The sequence below is a fragment of the Ammospiza caudacuta genome, chromosome 2 (genome assembly GCF_027887145.1).
Source record: "Ammospiza caudacuta isolate bAmmCau1 chromosome 2, bAmmCau1.pri, whole genome shotgun sequence".
In the NCBI taxonomy this organism is placed as follows: Eukaryota; Metazoa; Chordata; class Aves; order Passeriformes; family Passerellidae; genus Ammospiza; species Ammospiza caudacuta.
The window spans coordinates 47,935,050-47,960,712 of NC_080594.1; the positions used below are offsets into that span (position 1 = coordinate 47,935,050).

The 25,663-nt window shown below is 40.2% G+C and overlaps 1 protein-coding gene across 1 annotated transcript; it reads left to right on the plus strand.

Moving 5' to 3' along the window:
* Nucleotides 1-1,867: 1,867 nt before the first annotated feature.
* On the plus strand, nt 1,868-25,347 carry ZC3H12C (zinc finger CCCH-type containing 12C). The gene is made up of 6 exons (XM_058800141.1): nt 1,868-1,891; nt 7,083-7,849; nt 19,167-19,306; nt 21,982-22,216; nt 23,093-23,199; nt 23,948-25,347. The coding sequence occupies exons 1-6, from the start codon at nt 1,868-1,870 to the stop codon at nt 25,345-25,347; spliced, it is 2,673 nt and encodes an 890-aa protein (XP_058656124.1).
* Nucleotides 25,348-25,663: the final 316 nt, after the last annotated feature.

A 25,663-nucleotide genomic window follows, 5' to 3' on the forward strand; every position in this document is an offset into this window, starting at 1 on the left:
AGTCTAAATACCACAGCAGGGACTGATTAGCTTTTTCAGATCACTGCTTTTATTCGCTGTTTGCAAAGAGGCTTAATCCAGTGCTGGGGATCAGGCGTCCCACTGTGCTCGTGGGTAGCTTTCTCTCAGTCTTTGTGTTCACAGTGGCAGAAATTAGTGTGGAGTCTCCTCCTGTCTCCGACTTAAAAGCTCCAAAATTGCAGTGTTAGTAGTTGTTTTTAGGAGTGTTTAATGGACAGTGTGGAGAAACTATAGTTGGGGTTTCTTCTTTGAAGTTTAATATCTGGGCACCTGATAAGTGCATCAGTGCAATAGCATGACAATATATAATTTCATTTACTGTGTTGAATTGTTTTAATTTCACATAGAGCTTGGAAAGTTACTTGAAACAGTTCTAACAAACCTACTCTCATTCTTCCCTTCTGTTAAATCACAGTAGATATTTCCCAGCAGTTTGCCTGTCCTCATAAGCAGAGGAGGACAGCTGCCTCTTTGGTTCTCATTATTGCTTTTAGTCATGTAATGATGCTGAAGTTCAGTAAATACGCTTTTCTAGTAATCATTTAGATGAACATTTGCAAATGCAGAATCTCTTCCTTCTGTGTGTTGACCTGTCTTCAGCTGAAGTTATCAGCAGTGGCAAATTCTTATTTGAAAGTCCACAGTGCACTACCTCTTTTTTTATCAAGCATCAAACCTTGCTGCAATTATGTTGCTAAATGTTTGTGCTGGGCAATGGAAATGTTGGGCAGCGAGGGGAGATGGGGACTGGAGTTTGTGTTTCTGTGTGGATTACTTCAGTTGAAAATAAAAACAATAAAGAGTTGGCTATAGCCTAGCTCCAGACTTCTCTTGAAATATTCTGTCATTGAGAAGAGATGGAAGGATCTTGGCATCTAGAACAGATCTGTGAAAAAATAAAAGAGGAAAGCAGTTGTGTTGCAAACAAATGTAAGGGAGTCCAGAACAAAAGAGTGGTTTGTAGTTACTTTCTGTCAAGTGCTCTAATGTGTCAACTGCTTAAAAATATCCATTATTCCATATATTAATATTATGTGGTTTTAGTTTAAAGGCTTTCACCCACTCCATTGAAATTACCCACAAGTACTCTTACAGTTGTGTGTAAATGCAAGTTTGTTGCAATTATTGACTAATGTAGAAAAGGCTCAGAAAATTCAGAAAGCAGTTTCTGAATGCATTTCAGTGTTTAGTGTGGGCTCCTTTCATACCTCCTTGTGCTTTATACCACTATGATTAATTTTGCTAACAAGAAAAGGGGACTACAGTAGCTCCTGATAGATTTATTTTTCTTTAATATTTTTCCTGACAAAGAACATTTTGTTTCCATAATAAAAGGGGTTATATTCCTTCAGACTGATATATTTTAATAGAAACTCACAATTTTTACTACTTAAAAAAATAATTCTTTTCTTTGTTTCATGAATTAGAAACAATGAGGAGAAGCTGAAGTCTGCCCAAGCCAGGTGTTTCTTGTTGGCAGCCTGCTCCCTAATGACTCTGGCTCTCATACAGCAGCTGCCTGCTAGTCTCTTTTGTATGGCCTATTGTTGCTGCACACCCCTCGTTAATACACATGCTGCCCGGGGCAGACCCTGAGAATGACATCAACTTGCTTATCTTAGAAACCTCGGAACCTGATGCAGGATGGGGAGGTTGCCTTGCATCTGCCCAGCCAACTAATTGTGAGCTCTGCCGGCCGTGATTGGCTCCGCGGCCGCTCAGTAGTAGGTTAAGCAAAGACATCGCGGGTCCATCTGTTCGTCCATTCATTGTTCTGCTTGCTTGCCTGAAGTCTGCAGCTGAAATCGTGTTAAGGAGTTGCTTCTGGAGCAGCTAAGAGAAACCAATGTCTGTGTGCTTTCCAGCCAACGTGAGTATGGGGGCTTCTCTCTGCACAAACGGGACGGTTCACCCTTCTGGCATTGCAGCCTTATCATTTTGCTTTTGGACAACAAGCTAGCCTGCGTGTCGGCTGAGATTTGCACACTTTGGGTGTCTCTTGGAAAAAGAGGGATAGAAAAACAGCTATGCACTAAGATTAAGTATATTAAAGAGCATTGACACACTGCATTCTGTTAAGGAACTTTTGAAAGCATCAGTAATGGTGCATTTCCCAGAATTTGAAAATGGTAGGAGTAACCATCAACAGAATGAATTCTCTAGTCCATTGGGGAGAAGGAGAGGTTTCAACTTCAAAGTTACAGGTATTTACCCTTTTTTGCAAATAAGCTGTTATTTAAATTGTGAGTAGTAGAAAAAGCTCTTAGAAAGAAAAACCAGAATTAGACGCCTTTTCCATTATACCACACCGTGGTTGAAATTTGCCATGTTTGTGGGAGTAGGAAGAGCTCCATTATAGGCTATCTGAAGAGACTGACATGTAAGATTGGGCATGAGAGTGCTCTCAGATACAGTCAAAGGTTTTAAGTTTTTAAAACCAGTTATCAGTATGTCAGATCTAGTCCAGCTGTTTTTATAAAGTTTCTAATCTGTTTTGTTTTATATTTTGAGTTCAGATGTTAGGCTGAAGAACAAACGCTGTGTGCTCACCCATGAGCCTATGTTCCAAGGATCCTGTAAAAAAAAAAGTCCAAAACAAAGACCTTCATATATCAGTTGAGAGGGAAAGAGAGCATATAAAAGGGTTAAAAAGAGGTTTGCATTTCTACCACATGCCCTATTGTGTGAACATATGCATGAGTCTATTGAAAGTTTTCAGAAGATGGGCAGGCCACCAGTTGCTGGTCTCCTGCAGTTCCAGTAGACATCTGTTGCCCCAGAGCATTAACCAATCTGTTCAATGGGACATCCCTCCTTTGTTGGATAGAATGATGCAGACAACAGCACTCGCTCAAATACAATGGTAATTAAATACATAGAAACTACAGCAGTAGGTATTTATTACATATTCATTATTTTATTTGCATTGTTGCAGTATCTTTATCATTTGGATAACAGATAAGTTCTTTTTTTCTCTTTTCTGATTAACTCTGCACTTCTGTTTGTGACAAGCAGTGTTTCAACAAAATGATTTCAATATTTTACATTTTGTGTTCAGGAGACTTAGAAAAAGTCTACCTGTGTGAAAAACATGTTGAACTCTTTCCTTGTAAACTGTATCTTCAGAAACTTGTTGATGGTCTTTTGCAAATACACATTTTCTGTTATACTGTGCCACGTGACACTACTTTACTCTGTTATTTTCCTCTGTGAACTAAATTTGCATAAAATGACTTTTTATGCTCAACTGTAAGTGGAAAGTATTCTGAATACACAGTAAAAGATTAGGTGATCTACTAGTCCACGTCCCTTTGAGAAATGTTTCTGTTTTGTGTGGAGATGAACTGATGGGCTGATTGTTGCTAATGGTTAGTGGGAAATAGTGACAACTTCTAAGAAATTATAAAATATTATACTTCTACAATGAAGTGCTCATCTGGATTGCTATATTTATACCTGATAAATGTATGTGCAGTACTTTAAGCCTTTAACAGTGAACACAGTGTGAGATACTGTTATTTCAAATGGCTTACAGTTTAAAACTTATGTTATCATAGGTATGTCTAAATTGGGAGTTACCCATTTGATTAACTGTTTCATAAATACAAATTGTTTTACTGAGCTGTGGTGAGCATAACAAAAAAGGAAAGACTTTCATGACTGGAATTTTTGGGATGATTTTTGTTTGTTTATCTTTCATTTAAATCAATTCATAGTAGATGCTTTTCTTAGCTATTTTGAGTTGTATCAGTCAGCATACTTTAAAACCATATGTGTGTAATAAAAGCTCCTTGTGAATAAAGAATTCTTAGCTGCTGTTGCTCGTTAGATAAATGTGATCTTTTCTGGTTTTCATGAGCTCCATTGTCCTGTATATAGGTACACTAGTGTTTATTTGGAATACAAATTCATTCAAATTGACTGCCTGGCATGTTGCTCTTCACTAACCAAACCAAGACAAAATAATCAGCAGCATTCAATAGTGACATCTGATTTTCATGGTTCTAGTCAGTGAATCTCATAAAGGACATCATGATGGGAGCTCCAAGTGTAATGTTTCTAAGACGTGCTACTGACCACAAATACAATATACAAAGTTTCCAGGCACTGTAAAAATTTTTCTGTAAATAAGTCCAGTTTGCATGCAGATTTTAGGCCAAATGCCAGGAAAAGTGTACTGCTTATGCAAAACTATTTCAAAAATATTTAGCTTTGAATTTACAGTACAAATACAATTTTAACTATGCTTTTAAAGCGATAGTATAATGACTATATATTATCTGTGGGAGATATTAAAGCTCCTTCTATTATTCTGTTCTTTAAATAGTTTCTGAAAAACAGTAGAGTTCTTTGCAAAACAAGCAATTATATATTGAAGAATGATGGAGATTGACAGGAAAATTAAAGCAGATAGATGTGAGGCTGATTATGTATATATTCCTAACAATGGACCAAGCTCAGGCTACGGTCATTTTTCATATGCAGTTGATGTGCAAATCATCTAAAGTATGTTTCGTATAATGCCTGATCTTCAGACACATTCATATGCTAGTGACTTCTTTGAATTGCACTGGAGGGTGTTATGATTGTAGTTCCTGTAAAGCACTTAAACTTCAAGAAAGAAGTGATTGGAGAATGACTTAAGTATTATTTTAACTAACACTAAAAAAAAAAAAATCCTCTTTCTAATCTATGCACTTCAGGCTTTTGGTATTTGATGCTGTTAATATGCAAACTCTTCTTCCCCCCCTTCCAAAAAAACCCTCCCTTCACTTTTAGTTCAATACTAAAATGACATTTCACAGTACACGGATTTAGGCAGTGACCCATTATCTCCCTGTATTCTGCAGCAGCGGTACATGAGCCAGCTCAACTTTTCAGTCCAGCTTAAAAGTATTGCCCATTAACTAGACTTCCTCGAGTCAGAGCAGATTGTGGGGTTGGTGGAACAATGATGTCGGGGCTTCCAGATTGGTTTGGCAGCTGCATTGTTCTCCGAGGGGAAACCAGACGCACTTAAGTCCCGCTCTCTTTCATGGGCTTTTGTTCATACCAAATTATTCTTTGGCTGTGCTAGTATTCATGATGGTATGTTAAAGGAGCGCATCCTAGCAACTAGAGGCTGGTTGCTAGGCAGCCTGGCTTCCAATAGGGGCTGCTTGTTTGCGATTTGTTTTAATTTTTGTGTGTGGGGTGTGTGTGTCAGTCCTGTGAAGGCCACAGTGTTGGTTTTTTAACTGTATCTTTTTATTGGAATATTGTGACTTGTTACTATCTCTGTGCTATCAAGTGTATTACCTTAGTTAATAAATCACCGTGTGAAAAGGTCCATTTCCTAAATTCTTGTTGTGTTTTATCTCCGGGTTGCTAGAAATCCTTTACATTAAGAGAAGGCAATATTCATTAATACACTGCCTGAGAATTACAACCCTACTGCCTTCTAACAAGATAAGATCTAAATAAAACTGTTTTCTTCCTTATCGACCTTGCTGTGATTGAGGTGTTGGAGATGAAAGCACTGATGATAGATATGATCTCTTTATGTTAGCTAGAATTGTTCAGGTAAAGTAAGATTTTTGTGGCCCAGAATGCTCTACCACAATGGTGATGTCTTGGTACTCCCTGCCTATAGAATCTACTTTTACTGAGCCATGGATTGGACTGTTTGTTTGATTCTCTCTAATCTTAAACCTGGATTAATTGCTCTGGTGCGCACTCTCAAATCTTTATTGCAAGAAGAGGAAAGTACACTATATATTAAAAATACCACACCAGTCTTAAATTCTCACCTGTAAGAGGATGGGAGAATTAATGTATTTGCTGACAGAAATTTTAAGTTCAAGTGAAGTCCTTTGTCTCTATATCTTGCTTTATATTCTGTCTTACAAGATGGAAGTGTGAAAGAACTCTTTGTTTCATAGTCTTTCCTTAATTTAAATTCTTCTTTTTCATGGTAACCTTGCAGTACATTGGTCCATATGGTCCATTTTTATTTATGAGAAATAATTTATGTTTCATTTTCTTTATTGAAGCAGTTAGCAAAGATTGCTGTTTCAAAGAACAAAGTAAGGGAAAGAGGTAGCAATCTGCCTTTAAATGTAGGTTGAAGTAATGTTTGTGATGAAATGGGTAACTAACTTCTGTATAACTACGGCTATGCAAAATTCCTCAAGAAAATCTGATATGGCAAGTATATGAAGTCCAGAAAATTGCAACTTCTTTCTTCCATTCTTCCTAAACTACTCATATTTATACATGCATAGTTTTGATTTATCTAAAGGCTTGCAAAAATCTAATGCAGGAGCTGAAACCAGCTTTTGATTTTGTTGCCTTGTTGGCTTGATGAATGGTCTGTTGGAATTAGTGCAAAGACTTCCATTGGCTTTATTGGCCATTAGATCAGTCCACGTCCCTAAATGCTGTATGTGTTAGTAGTACAACACTCTGTTGAGAGCAATTAGTCTATCTTGACTTAATTATCACTTTATAAGGGAATTCAGAAAGAGTTTGAGTGTATTCAGTTGAGCTGATAGTGTCTTTCAGGGCCAATAAGTTTTTATTTAATCATGCTTTCTGTTACTAATAAGCCAGAGAATCTTGCACTATGCTAATTTCTTTCTGTACAACATACTGTAAGGTATTTAGTTTGAAAACCTTTTCTAGAGTATTTTATAGTCACTTCTGTGTTGTTGTTGTTGTTACAGCATAGTCTTATGCTAGAAGAAATATCTCATTATTTTTAAATAGTTACTTTACTGCTGTCTCTACATTACAGTAGGTAAACTTGGAGTCTTTGGTTTCATATTCTTTCATAAATCCATTTCTAGAAATGTATAAGTAAAACATTTGATACATTCAGAAGACAGGTGGTTAGTTATTTATCCTCTTAGTAGAGATATTCCTTAGAAAGTTTTTTCCACAAAAAGCCTTCCATGTTTAAAAAAAGAAAGAAGTTCTGTTTCTCAGCTGCAAGAGAATAAATGCAGTTCTGAGGAAGCAGCAAGAAAATAGAAAACAAGTAATGCGTGTAACCAGTTGCAACATTTTTGTTTTCTCTTTAGGAATACGGAACACTTTATATTCAGGAATACAAGAAAAACAGCAAAGTGGAGTCAAGTGCATGCAGCAGCTTCATGGGCTTGAAGGATCATCTGGGGCATGACTTAGGCCACCTTTATGTGGGGAGCACTGGCACACAAATAAATGCAATTGTACCTTGGTCGATGGCGGAGAAGCCAACGATGGATAAGGTTAATTCTAGGAAAGAAGACAGAGAAAAGGAGACATCTGAAGAGACTTCTGGAAGCTCCAGCTGTGACTCCGAAGAAAGCACAAATTCTGATAATGATTCAGAGAGACTGAATAATTCTGCATCGGAGTCACATTTATTGCCTAAGACTCATCGACAGCTGTGCCGATCTCCTTGCTTAGAGCCTCATATACTAAAAAGAAATGAGATCTTGCAAGACTTTAGGATAGAAGAGGCTCAGATAGTACCTAAGGAAGTCAAAAAGCCTCCCGATGTGGTGAAAGAATATCAAACCAAACTGGAGTTTGCACTTAAGTTGGGTTACTCTGAAGAGCAGGTTCAACTTGTACTAAATAAACTTGGTACTGATGCTTTAATAAATGATATTTTGGGAGAACTTGTCAAACTTGGGAATAAAACTGAGACTGATCAGACTGTAACTAATGCTAACACTAGTGTAATGCGTGAAGCGTCTTCCATAGAGTCTCAGAGGTCAGAGTCTCCACTGCAGGAGGATGTGACAGAGGATGGAGACAACCTGAGGCCAATAGTTATTGATGGCAGCAATGTTGCAATGAGGTATGTGACCATGAAGGTTTTGCTTTTCTATTTAAATGGAAACAGAAGGTTCTTCCCCCTCAGTTCAAGCACCGATGTTTGGTGTGACTTCCTTAAACTGTATGCAGGGTCTCTTTTAAGTGTCTTTGTAAACCACACAGAGTGCTGGTATTGCAATCAGGCTACTGTCTGTAGGACTTCAGTGGTGTGCTGCTCACTGTTAGAACAGCCAGAGGTTAATGCCATTGTCCCTTTGTAGGTAGATTGCAAATCTCTCCTTCTTACTACCACTCTAGTCCTTAATTTTTGGTAGTCACCATTGCTACAGGTAATTTCTGGATGGAGTTATGTACAGAAAGTAACAGCAAATGTAAGATTCCTTAAGAGTATAAAACAGTGATGTAGAATTAAGCAGCTTAAGGGATATTTCTTAGTTGGCTAATCTGTGAGAACTGATCTGCCCATAAGATTGATCTTGGTTGTCAGTTTTGAAGTTAGGTTTTATTGCCATTAATTGTTGAGATTAGTGTGTGAAAGATGACTTTCACTTACATGCCCACAGCTAGCACATTTAGCTGCAGTGTTCACTGATGCTGACCCAGTCATCTGGGTGCATAACAAGAAACTTGCCTGTGAAGGCGAGAGGTTCATGCTTCATCGGTGATTAAAGAGGGAAGGAAATGGCAGAGAGACATGCTGAGAGATTAGGTTTTTATGGAGATATAAAATATTAAATGATAAATTGATTGGTAATTGGTTCAGTAAGTCATAAGGATTGTCTGATTACTAGCAGCAAGATTTAGGAGGTCAGTTTTCTGATGACTTGATGTGGTTTTCATTACCTTAGAAATATGCAAGACTTTGCTGGGCTAAAGAAAACCCCTGGCATTTCCATGGGACTTTTTTTTTAGCTTTTAATCAAGTCAATACTCTTTAAATGAAGCTTTTTAAAATGAAATTTAAATATACCACTTATTTATGCCAATATGATGGGGTTTGGTTTTTTAAGTAGAGGAGTTAGCACATAAGGCAAAGATATTACATATTTAATATGGTATATTCCTGTGAGTTCTTTTTGCTGGAAGTGTCATTCTTTATCTCTTAGTTCAACTTGAGCTGTAGAGGAGGCATGTCCAGTTGAACAAACACGATTGTGGCACTCAACCAAGTTACCCAGTGACTTCTAAAATGGGTTTTTTTTGTACTTCACATAAATCCAAAATGGTTGTGTGTTAGCTGGTTAGCGCAGCTCAGACTCGGTGAGTGGACTTAGGTTCAACTTCTCCTACAAACTATACTGAACACATTCCAGAATTAGCTCCAGATCTGTAATTTTTCCTTAATATTTATTCAGCTATTAGCATAAATATTTAGGATCTGCCTTCATATGTTCAATTTACTTTCTTGACCACCTGCATCAAATGAACCAACTATAAATGTATGTGATGCATGCTGCAGGACCTTAATAAATAGATTAAATCTATTCATAGAATGGTTGTTCTGTATCTAAGAATCAAATTACCAAGTCTTTACTTGTTTTCTACCAAATGTAATAACAGAATCATTCCATTTGGAAGGGGCCTTTGCAGATCCATACACAGAGCTGTGTCATTTCAAGGCCGTGTCCAATTGGGTTTTAAATGTCTCTGAGGAGATGGAGACTCAATGTATTCTCTGGGCCAGTGTTTGAATGCTGTTATTGTAAGAAAGTTTCCTTATTTTATGTTAAAGCAACATTTCTTGTATTCTATTTTGTGCCCATTGCCTCTTGTTCTGTCATTGGACCACCAGTGAGAAATCAGTTTCTGTTCCCTTTATTTTTTCCCATCAAGTGTTTAGACACATGGGTAAGATCTTCCCGAGCCTTCTCCTCTCTAGGCTGCACAGTCCTAGATCTCAGCCCCTCCTCCTTGTATGAAAGGTGCTCCAGTCCCTTGATTAATTTTACTGTGCTTCACTGGCCTTTCTCCAGTGTTGTCTATGCCTGTCTTGTATGCGGGAGCCCAGAACTGAGCCCAGCACTCCATATGCATGAGTAGAGAAGGATCCCCTCCCTTGACCTGCTGGCAGTGCTTTTCCTAATGCAGCCCAGGAGGCTGTTGGCTTTCTGTGCTGCAAATGCACATTGGTGCCTCATGATCAGCTTGGTGTTCGCCAGAACCCCAATGTACTTCACCTCAGAGTTGCTCTCCAGGTGATCAGCCCCCAGCCTGTAGTGATGATTAGTGTTAGACCTCTGCAGCTGGAGGACTGGCATTTCCCTCTGTTGGATTTGCCGAGGTACATCGTGGCCTGTTGCTCTACCCTGACCAGGGTCCCTCTGAATGAGAGTACACCCATCTGGTGTTCTCCTCCCAGCTGAGCATCCTCTGCAAACTTGCTGAGGGTGGACTCTATTCTGTTATCTAGGTCATTATGAAGATGTTAAGCAATGCATTCCCCTGTGCCAGTCCCTGGAGTACACAGATACTGATTGACCTTCAACTGGACTTTTTACCGCTGATCACCTTTGGGTGCAGCAGTTCAGTCAGATTTCAGTCCATCTCTGCTCTAACTTTGACAGACTAGGGAAGTAGGAGCAGTGAGGCTGTGGTAAGAGAAGGCTGCTACAAGAACAAAGCTGTCAGATGCTTTGTTAAAGCCACAATAAACAGTGTGTCCACAGCTCTCCTCATCCACTGAAGAAGTCATCTCACCATAAAAGGCTGTGAGGCTGCTCAAGCATATTTCTTCATAAATCCATGCTGACTGTTCCCAGTCATCTTCATCCAATCTACATGCAGAAATGGTTTGCAAGACAATTTACTCCATCACCTCTGCAGGGATCAGGGTGAGGCTGATCAGCTTTGTAGGTCCCTGAATTACCCTTCTTTATCCCCTTAGAATGGAAGGGATATTTGCCCTTTTCTAGACGTTAGGAATATCCCCAATCACCACAACCTTTCAAAAATTGCCAAGAGAGGCCATACAATGTCATTAGCCAGCCCCCTTAACACCCATCAGCCAGGGCCCAGAAGCCTGGCAATATCCCATTTCGCTGTTCCCAAAAGTCACCTGAGAGAAAGTCTTGTCCTGTTACTTTTGCCCAACTTCTGCACTTTGCTTTGGGCCAGTCTTGAGCTTGGCATGAGCAAGCTTTCATCCTTGAAAAATCTGCCTTCTCTCCTGTGCACTCTTCTGCCTGGGATTCTCCTTGGTAGGCCAAAATCTGCTCTCCAGAATTCTGATTTTGTAATCTGCTTTTTGCCTTGCTCTTTCTTCACAGGATCTGCCTCTCATGGTCACTGCAGCAGAGGCTGCCCCTGACCTTCCCATCTCAGTCTCTTTCTCCCTTGTTTCTAAGTATGAGGCCCAGCTGGTACACTTGTTAGGTACTCAGTCACCCTTGTTAAGAAGTTACCGCAAAAGCACTCCAGAAACTTCCTGGATTACTGATGCCTTGCTGTGTTGGTCAGGACAAAAGCATCTTTGCCAACTGGCTGATGGATCCAGTGCATCCCACCTTTTTCTAGAAATCAGTCCTTGATTAGGAAAGCCAGTCCCATGTATGTAAAAGATGAGTCTCAGCTGCTGACACCAGTTGTGCAACCAGTTGTTTGCCCACAGGATCTGCCCTTTCCCCTCCAAGAAAATAGGTACTAGTAACTAAGCACTTCAAAAACTGGAAAGATTTCAGCTTTTACATGCAGGAAAGACAGGAGTTCACTTGCAGTTCAATCTTCTTCAGATTTCTGTATGCAAATGTCCAGGATCCTGTTATGTGTAGCTAAAAATTGTCATGGTTTTGTCTTCACTCTTCCAAGCTGTGGCCATGGAGTTCACTCTGGAATTGCTAAAGGAAAATGGGCCTGTGCCCTAAGTAAGACTGTAGATAGTCTTTTGAGTGGTGTTCTTGGAAGCTTTCTCACACATTATCACAGGAATAGTTTAGCTGTGATCTGTATTCTTACTCCCATATTGTTGTAATGCACATACTTGATGATAACATTTACTTTTAGAATTATTCTAGATAATAGCTAGTTTTAATTTTCATTTAAAGGATGTATTTGATGTGTAGGGAAAGTTTTATGGAGAAGGTAAGGATTCTGATGTCCAATAATTTGAGTAGGATGAGATAGCTGTCCTCGTCTGGAAGGCTCAAACACTGTGCTACCCTGTGTCTCCATTCCATGACTAATTAAGGATGCAGTTTCACAAAACATCCGGTGAATGACACAGAGTGATTTACTTTTAGCCTTGCCTCTATCCCACTGCCAGGCATGCTTTCCTATCTGTGTCTCATCTAGTGACTGGGTGGCTGCAAAATGAGTTGATTCACCTTCCTAAATCAGAGAGCAGGGGGAAGGATCAGAAAAGATTATTTTTCCATTTGACATGTTAACATAACCTGATGTTTTTGTCATTGGGAGAACAACTCGATCCAACACAAAGGAGGAAGTTTATGTCTGATTATGTGACTGGATGTTCATATTTGTGGAACTGGTTGCATCTAATGAACTGATGGATTCATGAATTTCTTTTGAGCAGTACAGAAAAAGGCTTGGGTCAGAACAACTTACTCTGGCAAGCCAGAGCCCACATGTATGCCAGTTGTCTGGTGACTACTCCTGTTACAGACAAGCTGTTTTAGCAAACTGTAGATTCAGAAAAACCCAACAGTCATTTTTTCTGCCTTTTGGTAACATTTAGAAAGCTTTCCTTAAACTTTCATATGACACTGCTTGTCATTTGTGCATTAAACTGTAAATGAGTCATCAAATGCATCTTGTGTATATCAAGTTCAAAGCCACAATATGGTCTAAATAATACAAATTGGCTGAAGTTTTAAAAACAAAGAAAACATCCTCTTTCAACTGAATAGCAGAAAGGAGGTTTTGCAAGCTATGACTTGAAGAATTGCTATTTAGCTTCCTATAAGATACTTCAAGTCTGGTCTTGTTTTGTCATTCTACCTTTCTTGGTGTTGAGTTAATCTTTTTTCAGAAGAGGAAAGATGCCCACAGTTTAAGCCTTAAACATCAAGGTTTTTTGTTAGAATGCTCTTATAGATGAGACTGATTTTTCTGTGTATATAAACTTAAAATCAGAGCTGAACAGCAAATTGGATAATCCCCTAGAGCTATTGTGGACCTTGATAGTTTTCACTCTGTGTCCTGGGTGCCTTCAGACTTTATTTGCTGACTGTGATAGAATGTTTCAAATATATATAAAAATTTATGCTGAAAACATACTGGCAGAAAATAAGTTTGCTTTGCCTACAGAGAGTGCAACATGAAGACAACACTGATGTAAAATTATTTGATTACTTTACTTGCTTTATTATTAGTTTTAGACAACTTTCAGAAGTTTATGGGCAAAGAAATCAAAGTATTTTTATCGTGTTGTTTGGATTTGCAGATTGAAATCAATTGATCTTGTTTTGGTCAATTAGATACCTCTGAAAACTTTACCCTTGGGATTCTCAGGCCATGGAGGTGATGCATTTCAGCTTCCCTTTCTGGAAAACCTTGGCCTGTGTATTTAAGTGATCCTTGATTGCACATCATTGCACAAGGGAAAGCGCAGCATGAGATAAACAGTGTACTCATTTTTGTTTGGGAAGAGGAAGATGCTGATTTGGGGAGTTGGTTTTTAGTTAAATACAGTCCAAGTTTTAAGACAGATATTTAACAATTTTCTTCTAGCTTTCATGCCCAGCCATCCTGCCAGCTGTGGATGTTGTATGTGCTTGGTGGCACCAGAAACATACACCCAGGCCTGACAGTCATGGGCAGAGCCCCCAGTGCCATTCAGGAGTGGCATTCAGCTGGAGAAAGTGTCACTGGGGTGTCTAACCAGTGTTACATATCTCTGTTCAGACAACTGAGCCTTGGTCCTGGTGTTAACCCTGAGGCAGGTCATTTGGCTGTAGTAAAAGGTTCACTGATATCCTACTAACACAGAAGGTTCTCCACAACTGCATCCTTTGTGGCAGGATGATGGCTCAGTTGTCTTGTCTATGACACATGGAGTTTTCACGTGACAATTTAATTGCTCATTTATTTTAACAAACTAACAGTATAGCTGCATTAGCCTCTCCTCAGATTGTGTTGCTGAGTTTGGTAGATGTAGTTGTATCTTGGTACCTTGATTCAGACATTCATCTTTCAGTACTACTATCTATTATTTTTTTAGTTTATTTTGAGAAGTCACTATAAGGAATAGATAAAAATATTTTTCCAGCAAGTAACAATCACATGGATAGGAGCTTGTCACTGGCAGCTTTGAGTGTAGCTTGTCTTTGCCTGTTTTGACCTCAAGTGCTGAGTGTGTGGCTCGTGCTCTGACAGAGACCCACGTGCAGTTCTGGCTGGAGACAGCACCTGCTGCACTTGGAGAGTGCTCCAGCACTGGAAGCCCTACAGGCAAACGGTATCTTGTAATATGCAACAGCTTCCAAGGTTTTTTTCTTTAAAACACCTCAAAGAATTGAAGTAATTTGGGCTAATGGAAAAAAAAAAAACATTTGGCACCTGTTCTATCTGCTTCATGCCAACACCAAAATATACATATATAGAGGGAGCAAATGCAGGACTGATAGAAGGCTCAGGTTAATGATAAATGGTTTGGGACAAATGATTCATGTGATTAGGGAATTAGTAGAACTCAAAAAAAAAAAGTAATTAAAAAGAGATGAGGCTAGTTACAAAATCAGGCTGCAGGGTTATGAGTCACCAATATGATACAGGATGGAAATTCCTCTCTGTCTGTGCTATGGACTGAACACTCTTCCTCCCATGATATGATAGAAGAAAATAGGTTGGTAACTCTGTAATAACTTGTAATGGGCAGGTATGTGTTTTGGTTTGTTCTTGCTTTCAATCAATATGCTTTTACATGGTAGGTGTGTGGATGTGTCCAGATTTCAGTTGTATAAAGACCTGTATGCAGCAGACATTATTGTAGACCTTGCCTCTTGTCATCAATGGCATATTTTCTGTAGCTTTCAGAATCTGAGTGTTGGTTTGGATATTGTATTGGAGGACACTAGAAGTCTTGCAAGTATTCTAAATAGTCTTTTAAGTGTGTATACCACAAGTCTTTCCAAGACAGTCAGTAGGAAATCTAACTTAGGGTCTAGGAAGGTAACAGAAAATGAAAGTGAAGTGTTCTCATCAGAAGTTTTACACTTTTTACTAATTCTCCTAGCTTAAAAAATGCTTGATTGATTTTTCTGCTCAGGAGACATGCTACTTTATTTTCTTTCATTTAAAAATAAAATTACAACTATCAACAGACCAAATATAAACATGATGGTAAAAGGAATCATTCATACATGATATGAAAAAGAAATAGGTACTTCTAAAGGAATAAACTTTATATTGCAGCTGAGAGTGGCAAATGAAATATAATCATCAAACAGAACCAAAGTACTATAAACCAGTATCTCACCCAGGGCTACAGCTGACTGATCTGAGCTTTCTCATATTCCTAATGATTGGAAGGAGATTTTTTTAAAGGAAGTTTCTTGACAAAAACGTACAAACATTTCTCATCTTTTTCACAACTAAGAAGAAGGAAAAAAAGAAGCAGCAGCATGATTTCAGTCTTTTCACCATATGACGTATCATAAAGCTGATGAAGCACAAAGATCACAAAATGAAGAGCATCAAATCTGCCTGACAACAAAACAAAAGAACAAATTTTAATTGCACATCTCTTTCACAGACTTTCTCACTAATTATTTCAATTCCTTGGAATTTGTATCCGCTCAGATCCGAGCTCAGGCACGTGTCTGAAAAGGACCAGAAAAAACAGTGAAGATTTATGCAAGTTATAAATTCACTTGCTCAGCAGTGCAGAATAGCTGATATGCATTGTAATGCATTCCCCACTTCTGTTTCATACAGTTTAAGTGCATTTAAAACTTCTATTCTGGATGAAAGAATTTTAATACTCTGTACTATGCAATAGAAAACTAAGCAGCTGAACTGCCTGGTTCTCCCTTTGCGTTTAAAAGCATGGCTTGAGCTACAACCTGATGGAAAGCAATAAGCAAGAACGTCTTTTTTTTCCAAGAGTCCAGGATTTTTTTCCTGAAATTATTTCTCAGATTTGCAGAAAGAAACATAGCGCTGCTAAAACGTAGTCTAACGCACCACTTTTACATTGTCAGGAATGAAAAGTGGGTTTATCCACTTGAAACCATGGAGATTGTTTAGAGTAATCACAGTACAGTGATTCCAGTGGAATTTAATAGCTGGAACAAGATCTTCCTGACTGTTTTAAAATGGATTACAATATGTTTATGATTGCACCCAGCCTGCTGATAGCATGAGCAGTAACCTCTTGTCTCAGGCTGTGCAAAGGAGGCCTTATGGCTGCCCCCTGGGCATTGAATGTGCACCAAGTGTCCCAATCTTGTGTTGTCAAGGGAAGATGGAATTATACCATGGATTAAATACTATTGGCCATTTTTGCTATGTATTGTGTGCATGTGCACTTTAAGTGTGTCACATCTGTGTGTGGTTTGGTTTCCTACTCCTGGTAAATTTTGAAATACACAGACATACCACTCTTGCAGCCAAAAAAGCACAAGGATAGTTGTATAGTATAAAACAATGCCTAGAAAAATATTCTGGTCTGTGTTTTATTATTACAGTGTTGTTATGATGTAATACAGTATTGTGTGATGTGATCATAGAAAACAGGGGATGTGTTACTGCAGAGGCCTATAAGTATAGCTGAATAGGATATTGAGGTACATAGATATATTGTTCCTGACAGTGTTCCTAGTGTAGCCCTAAAGGCACAGAGGATGGGCTTAAACTATCCTTTGAGTGCCCCACGGCAGCTAAAATCTACAAGCTCGAATCATTATGCCTGGCAACAATTGCAGTATCAGAGTACATGCTTATGTTTGCAGATATTGTCTCCAGTTTCATTACAAGAGGAAGTAGGACACTTTCTCACTTAAATCCAGTTAATGGTAGTGGGCTCTTATTTTCCTTTTTCCTTTTTTTTTTCCTCGTTTTGTTTGGGATCTATGACGTTCAACCCAGCCTTTGCTGAGAATGATGCTTTGTAAGAAGTGTTAGCCATGACTCATTCTCTCTTGACTCAGGGGCAAGTGTACGCCACCTCCTTCACAGGCTTCTGAAATCAGAACATTTTTGCAAAAGTGTTCTCACTTTTTCTTTGGCACTTTGTCTATTGCACAATTACTCAAGTTCTCACAATGTCAAGAAGACACAGCAGTGCTGTGTTTTAGAAAGGTGGAAAAAGTAGGTACTTACTTTCCTACTGAGGGGGAAAAAGATTTAAATAAGTTTCTGGTATTTTATTTACCCAAAGACATGCAAGGAGAAAGGGACTTCTAAAATTCCTGTGGCTGTCTGTCATGATATTGTCCCCTTCACTAATCACAGACAAAGCATTGTCTTTTACCCTTCTGGAAAGCAGATTGTGGCATACCTGCTATTCATGACAAGCCAGCCAAGTGAAAGGTGATGGCTTCTTTCCATGCCCCTGTGTTTCTTCTGCTACACAGAGCTGCAAGATTGGGAGGGATGTCACAAAAGTTGTTTGTCTTCTGTGCATGGAGAACCTAGACAGACCTCAGAGGAGCTGTCTACCTTGTTCTGCAAAGTGTCCTATGAGGAGATCCCAAAATCCATGGCCACACTGTCCCACAGATCAGGGAGAAAGCTTTTACTAACACAGTGCTTAACTGTTCCTAGCTCTAGTTAAGGACTTTTCTGTCCTTATCCAGTGGGACTGTAGTGGGTTGGCTGTGGCTCGCCTCCCAGCAGAATGGGAGAGAAAACAGGAGGAGCAGAAGCAAGAAAACCCATGGCTCAAAATAATGACAGGGAGATCACTCATCATGTAATTTTTTATGTCAGGCAGACTCAGCTTGGGGAATTCAATTTAATTTATAGCCAGTTAATATAAATATTCTAAATCAGGTATTGGGAGACAAAAAATACTAACATTAAAATATTTAGGGGAAAGACTCTCCTCTTTTCCAGGCTTGCTTCACTCCAAGCATGTGTCCTCCTCACTACCTCACCACAGCATCACTCTTACACCTTGTCACAGCTGCAGGTGGCAGTCAGTCCTTTTGGAGCAGCTGTGAGCAGTGCAGGGGACTGGGGTCAGAATGTCAGTTTTTCTCTGCTGCTCCTTTCCTTCTTGTGCTTTTCCTGTTCTCTAGTGTCCAAGTCCCTCTGGGGGTATACCTGCTCCTCATGAAGCAGCTCCTCATCCTCATGCCATGGTTTTCTCTCATTCCCATCTCCTGCACTGTGGAGCTGGCTAGAGCTGGATGTGCACATCATGGGGCAATCTCAGATTTTTCTCACAGCAACCACCGTGCAGCTCCCTGCTCCCAGAACCTTTCTATGGACACCCATTGGTTGATTGCTGTCCTCCATTTCAGTTATTTCCTATACACGGAAGATTGGTTTGTTCTTCCACAAGCTGCTTTTTTTCTCCAGATTAGCTAAATATACTTCCTTCAGCCTTTCCCCATAGGTCTCCTTTTACTTTCTTTTGAATCCTTTCCATTTCATCTATGTCTTTATAATGCCATGCCTGAAACTAGATGTAGAAGTAGGGCAAGGACTTGTCTGCCTTTGGAAGATGACATCATTGCGTCTCCTGCCTTACCACAGACAGTTATTGCACAACAGACACGTTTTGTTGTGCTTTTGTCTGATCACAATTAATTGTCTCTACACAGTGTTTTAAATACACGTTAATTTCTCCTTCTGAAGTACATACTAAGCACATTCTTAGTTTTGCCAGTGTTGATTTTGGACAGTCTCTCCAGTTTGCCTAATTTGTCCCGTTGAGTGCTTGCCATCCCCTTGGGCTTGGAGGCCTTCTCTTCTCTCATTCCCTGTTCACACAGGACCTTGTGGAGCTCCTGCAGCAGCTGGCTTTGCTGTCCCATCCCCTGCTGCTGTGCACACCTATGCTCCTCTGCTACCATTTCCTAAGCACAGTGCACTCTCATGTTGGTATTTTGGACCTCCTGCTTTCCCTCACCAAGTCGTTGAGTTGCCTGTTAGACCCCGTACTTTTGGTTGGGCTATGGGGATTTTTAAAAACCCCTACTTATATTTTTCTTTGCTTGTCAAATGTGTGTACAGGTAATAAATATGTTTGGAAACTCTCTCCCACACTGTTTTGGAAATGATGGCAGTGTTTGGGCAAGGTTCAGACAGACTCCCAGCTGCCTTTAGAAACTATGGAGTAAGTGAAGAGCATGGCTATGACATCTGCATTTTACTGAGCTCCATTTATGGTCATAGAAAAAGTCATCTAATAAAGATTTTCCATGTGTGTGTTTCAGCCATGGGAACAAAGAAGTATTTTCTTGTCGAGGAATCAAATTGGCAGTAGATTGGTTTTTGGAAAGAGGCCACAAGGATGTTACTGTGTTTGTGCCAGCGTGGAGGAAAGAGCAGTCAAGACCAGATGCTCTTATAACAGGTAAGCTCCATCTTTGCTTGTTTGTTCAGTGCTTTGCCTGGCAGGAGTGCTACTGCTCAAATGAGCAAACCTCCAGCAATGAAAGGCTGTAACAGAGAGCACCTTTGGTGCAGTAATTTCATTGTGATCTATAGGCAGGGAAAAGACAAAGCAATGCCCTCACCAAGTCCTCCTGTTCTGTTCTGATCGTCTGCTGAATTTTCCATACCATTGCTACTTACTTCTTAAAGAATGTAGTTGCCTTTTCTAAAATCTGCTATGTCTGTGCAGCATTAGTAGCAAAGAGGTTTGAAGTTAGTAATTTGTTGAGTATTATTTCTTGTGGAGAGCAAATTCTGCCAGGCTGGCCTGTCACTGCCCATGCTTTGGGGTATGGGAATTATCCAAACAGAAAGGGAATGGTACCCCTCTTCGTCATTACTATTAGCAGATAAACAACTTCTGAAAATTTTAATTTTGAATGTGTTTATCCTAGAAAAAAAAAATCTAATGTGGAAGTATTTATTCCTTCATCAAATTAACAGGTTCTTTGTAAAGGCTGGAGAGACATCCTCCAACTGCCCTAAAGTTGAAATAGAATGGAATTGGGGGTTAAAAAAACCCTAGAAGTTAGAGAGGAGGAAGGGTTTGTTTATTTTAGCAGGAGGAGGCTACACAACTACCATTAAAGGAGGGGAAGTTTTTGAGACTAAGAGCCATAGCTTCTAAAAGAATACAGAAGCATGCTTTGGCTGCCATGTGCATTTTCAAATATCTGGAAAGATCCTCTCAACACTTCATTCCATTTGCTTGATTGCTGCTAGAATAAAGCATGTTAACACAAGGAAACATCTGGAAAGCTGCTGTTACCCTGTCAGCACTGGCAGTGTGGAGCCTTCCTCTTGAAGCCCTTCTCTTTTGCTGTACTGGTGTTTGGGGTGTGAGAAGAACATTGGCTAAGAAATAAAAATTTGACCACTTCTAATTGTGACATCTGCTTGAAGTTTGTGTAGGGCTAAGTGCCCCAAAAGGTGTTTCAAGAAAGCAGCAAGGCTAGAATTGACTTAGAAATCAGTTTTCCATGTGTCATCCCTGAAAATGGGAGGAAGATCAGAGCAGGTTATTGTATCTTCTGTAAAAATATTGCATCTTCTGTTTTCCTCTAAGGATGCAGGAAGCCTGTGTGCCACCAGGCATGTAAAATACCTGGTGCTGACACTCTGTTTCCAGAGATACGCACCTAAGATACGCAGCCAGCTGGAGTTCTGAAAAAGCCCTAGGTGACTAACATGGGGATGGTTCTAGACTGTCAGCATTCCTGAGAAGCCTCTTGGATTGAACAACAGCCTCATCTTTCTTACCAATGACCACCAGTAATCACATGGCAGATTTTTTTTATTCTTTCTTAGCAGGGAAAAAAAATCACCTTCCATCTCATTCTCACTCATTGGGGGGGTTGAAATCAAAAAGGTTGTATTTCATTTAAAATCGTGTGCTTTTTCTACTAAGCAAATAAATGCTTGTATCAAATATATTGCTTATATGTAATATTAATGCTGTATTTCTCCCTGTTGGAATTTTTTTCTCAGATGGAGCGTGTTCCCTGTCAAGTTTCTTATGCTACAAAACAGTTGAGTTGAGATCTTAACCATTGCTAATAGCAGTGACTCATATTCACTATGCAAGCATCTGCTGTTTTAGATGTTGCCTAGTTTATTTGTGCATTTTTCCTTCATAGTTTGTCTGCTCCAAGGAGAGTGATAGGTAGGAAAATCAACATAAGGGGTAGGTGCCCCAGTACTTGGTACAATGTCCTTTGTAGCCTGAGGTCTGTCTTTCAAAGCTCCTTGGGAACTCCAGGTTCTATAGAGAAAAAAGGGAAAATAAAGTACTTTTGGGATATTTGAGTGACAGATTGTGTAGAACAAGAAGGAACTACATAAAATGCTAAATATGCTTATTTAGAAGGTTGAAGAGAAATCTGTCTGGCTTTGATAAGTACTTAAATATACATGTGTAAGCCATCCAAGCAAAGATACAATCTAAACTATTACTGGTGTTAACAAAAAAAAAAAAAACCAAAACAAACCACCACAATTTTTGCTGTTGGTTACAAAATTACATCAGATGCCTTTCTGGGGAATGCTGTTAATATGTGCAGAGACCTTGCTTGTACAGAATATGGGTTTTCTAGTCCTTGTGGGTACCCCCTTCTGTTGATGGGCAGAGACTTTCATGAGACTGTCACATTAATATGAGCTACTGGAATTCTTTCAAAAGATGTTTCTTGCTGGGTTCTACCAAGGATCTTAGTTACAGGAAAACTGTGGCTGTACTTGGATATAGACCTTGTATTCAGTGGTGTTTAAAATGACCCCTTTAGCCAGAGGAGTTTTGCACAGGCATTTTGATAAAATGGCTCTTCTTGTGAGCCACAGGAACATGAACAAGATTCCCTGTGTTAGTCTTAGAGAAATGGTGTGAAGCAGGAGGCTTTGATTTGCTTTTAGGGTTTTTTGAAAGTATTGGCAGAAGACTTCTGACTATAAGTTTAGATATCATATGTGGACTATAACATATAAAACATTTTTAGTCCTAAATGCTTGGATTTTCTTCCTCAAGTCTAATATCTTTAGAGACTAAACAAACTTTTTTCTTTTCTTTCTTGTTTGGCTTTTGATTCTTATTCCTTGTAGATCAAGAAATCTTACGTAAATTGGAGAAGGAAAAGATTCTTGTGTTCACTCCATCCCGGCGCGTGCAGGGGAGAAGGGTGGTGTGCTACGATGACCGATTCATAGTGAAGTTGGCCTTCGAGTCAGATGGCATCATTGTCTCCAATGATAACTACAGGGATCTAGCTAATGAAAAGCCAGAATGGAAGAAGTTCATAGATGAACGCTTGTTGATGTATTCTTTTGTTAATGACAAGTAAGTCATTCTGTCTTTACTTGTGACACTGAAATAGAGGAAAGGACAGTTTGAAGATTTGTACAAATTTTTCATCTTACACCCAAATCATTAGGTATATGTAGGAAAACAGGAGGAATAGTCAATCATAAATTTGATCTTCTTACCAGAAGTACTTGAAACTGTTTTTGTAGCAACACTTTTATGTCTTTTTATGCTATTTTTTCCTCTTTGGTGTATGTCAATGTATATTTGATGTATGCTATGGTGTAATATTCGAGCTCTGTTGATATACTGAACCAACATTTCTGAGTGCCTGTGGTTAGACTCCTAAGTCCTAGAGTCATAGAAGAACCCAAATTGGAGTGAACTTCAGGGGGCCCGTAGTTCAACTGTCTGATTAGATCCATCTATAGTAACTCTACCCCAGCCTACAGATCCACTGCAGTTCCTGCTGGTGTCTTTGTGTAGTGGGAGGCACTCGGTGCTCCCCTAAGCAGGCACTTGTGTTGAGGTGCCTGAATGCTGATGCAAGAATCAGCACAGTTTTGCAAAGCTAGTAGTGGTGTTTTAAGAAATGGCTGCCTGTATTGCACCTTACTTTTGATTTTGGGATGGGTTATTTGCAGCCCTGCTTTGCCACAGAGCATCAGCTGAGCTGGACCAGAGGTGTCCTTAGCAGTCTAGAGGTGTCCACACAGTCTGTTCCTGTGACCCACCTCTAAGGCAGTACCTGCAGCAGAAAGGTGGCTTTCCAAAACTGCTCTTGAGGTTCCCGGATTTAAAAACATCAGGATGGCAAGTTATGGTGTAGCACAGTTATGAGGTTCTTGGTCATTGCATGAGAAATATGAAAAGGCTTGTTTGCTTCCATAATAGTTTGTTCTTTCTTTGTAGATTTATGCCTCCTGATGATCCTCTTGGCCGCCATGGTCCAAGTCTGGACAATTTTCTTAGGAAGAAGCCTATTGTGCCAGAGCATAAGAAGCAACCATGTCCATATGGTAATTTGATTTAACCCATCAATTTTTATGGACTGGGATTGGGGACCAGCATCCTGCTTTATTTTGACACTGCCAAAACTGTTTAAAATGCTTTAACATTGGTTTTAACATTGTTATCTTAGCCTGAGATGGGTTGAAATGCTGAGCTGATGGTGGAAACTGGAGCGATTTTTTCATGTGTTACTTAAAAAACATTTCTGTCTACCAGTTGAACTAAAGAAGCAACTTAATTAATCATTCATTAGAATAAATCCAAATCAGCACCTAAATTCTGCAGGTTCCAGAAGCCCTTTTCTAGTGTCATGAAATATTGAGGTTTTCTTCCAGAGAATTAATTGAGTTATCTGAAGTTTAGCTACTGAGCATTCCTACAGGCATCTTGACTGAGCAGAAACCTGCTGGCCTTATGGCTGTGGGACTTCCCAATTAAGTTTTCTTTCTGTATATTGCCTTGGCTCAACACAGCAGGTACAGTCTCCCTGGCAGTGCCACATCCAGCTCAAAACTTGGCTGGTAGAGTTGGTCTGCATTCCCAGAGCACCAGCTGCAGGACACTGCCACCGCCTCTTTTTTCCCCACAAAACAGGAGAGCAGCTCTTAGAGCACACCCTGTGTTGCACAAAACCAATCTTGTTTGCAAGGTCTTTCAAATCAACAGTAAAACTTCAAATGAGGGGCATTTCTGTTATTTGATGGCTAACAGATTTTGTTTGAAGTTTTTAAAATCTGATTATATTTGTATTAATAGGGAAGAAATGTACCTATGGACACAAATGCAAATACTATCATCCAGAAAGAGGAAATCAGCCTCAGCGATCCGTAGCTGATGAACTCCGTGCCATGTCTAGAAGCACAGCTGCCAAAACTACGAGTGAAGGAGGACTGGTAAAAAGCAATAGCGTTCCCTGTAGCACTAAAAGCGAGGGCACTTCAGAGCTGAAGCGCACTGCTCCAAAGAGGCAATCGGATCCTAGTATAAGGACTCAAGTCTATCAGGACTTGGAGGAAAAGCTTCCCACCAAAAACAAATTGGAAACCAGGTCTGTACCTTCTTTAGTTAGCATACCAAGTTCCTCTGGTGGAAAACCCCAAAGTACTGCACCTTTAACTAACGGCCTTCCATCCGGAGTTCACTTCTCACCTCAGGATCAAAGACCACAGGGACAGTATCCTACAGTGATGATGGCAACCAAAAATCATGGAACACCAATGCCTTATGACCAGTATCCAAAATGTGAGTCTCCGGTGGACGTAGGGTATTACTCTATGCTGAGTGCATATTCAAATCTCAGCATATCGGGACCGCGTAGTCCCGAGAGGCGCTTCTCCCTGGACACAGATTATCGGATTAGCTCCGTAGCTTCCGACTGCAGCAGTGAGGGGAGCGTCAGCTGTGGCAGCAGCGATTCCTACGTGGGTTACAGCGACCGCTCCTACATGAGTTCTCCTGACCCGCAGCTGGAGGAGAACTTGAAGTGCCAGCACATGCACGCCCACGGCCGCCTTAACGCTCAGCCCTTCCTGCAGAGCTACCACGAGCCCCTGGCTCGCGTGCAGAGCTACAGTCACGAAGAACCAAAGCACCACCACAAATCTCCCATCCCGTACATGGCTGTGCATCTGCAGCACGCAGCAGTCGGTGCTCGCTCCAGCTGTCCCAATGAGTACTCCGCGCCTCAGAGCTTGCCTCATTCGAAGGCGCTGCACCTGGGGAGAGCCCTGGTGTCCACGAGGATAGACAGCATCTCAGATTCGCGCCTGTACGAAAACTCCCCCTTAAGACACAGGAAGCCTTACTCTGGCCAGGAAGGGCTGGGAGGCTGGGATAGGCAGAGTTACGGCATGGATGCCTACAGCTACCGCCAGACGTACTCCTTGCCCAGCAACCCCACGCAGCCGTGCTACGAGCAGTTCGCCTTCCAAAGCCTTCCCGAGCAGCAGGAGCAGCCCTGGCGCGTCCCTTACTGTGGAATCCCCCCACAAGACCCCCCAAGGCTCCAAGACACCCGGGAGAAGGTTTACATTAACCTCTGCAACATCTTCCCCCCCGATCTCGTGCGCATGGTGATGAAGAAGAACCCTCACGTGACGGACGCTCAGCAGCTCGCTGCTGCCATCTTAGTGGAGAAATCTCAGCTAGGTTATTGAGAGATGACGCATCTTTGTGGTGTCTCGTAGTTTTCAGCTCAGCTCTAAGGCTGAGGGAGGTTTGCTACAATAGCATTTGGGATCTCCTTCTCAGCAAGGAGGTTATATAGTAATCCGTTTATGTGAAATACTGTATCATGGAGTCTGTATGTATAGCCCCATGCATTGGAAGTACCAGATAAGTTTTGTGTTCTAGTTTGAAAATTTTTAAATGGCTATTTTCACATCTGGAGGATGTTCCAGTTTAAATTAATATATATATATATTAAAAAAAAATCTGTGGTCTCTGGTTATAATCTTTGGTGCATCAGGGGTT

Excerpts from the sequence above, each read along its gene's own strand:
- ZC3H12C (XM_058800141.1), top strand. The coding sequence starts at position 1,868 with ATGTCTGTGTGCTTTCCAGCCAAC. Across the intron at positions 7,850-19,166 it reads GGCAGCAATGTTGCAATGAG|CCATGGGAACAAAGAAGTAT; the intron begins GTATGTGACCAT and ends TGTGTGTTTCAG. Across the intron at positions 23,200-23,947 it reads GAAGCAACCATGTCCATATG|GGAAGAAATGTACCTATGGA; the intron begins GTAATTTGATTT and ends TTGTATTAATAG.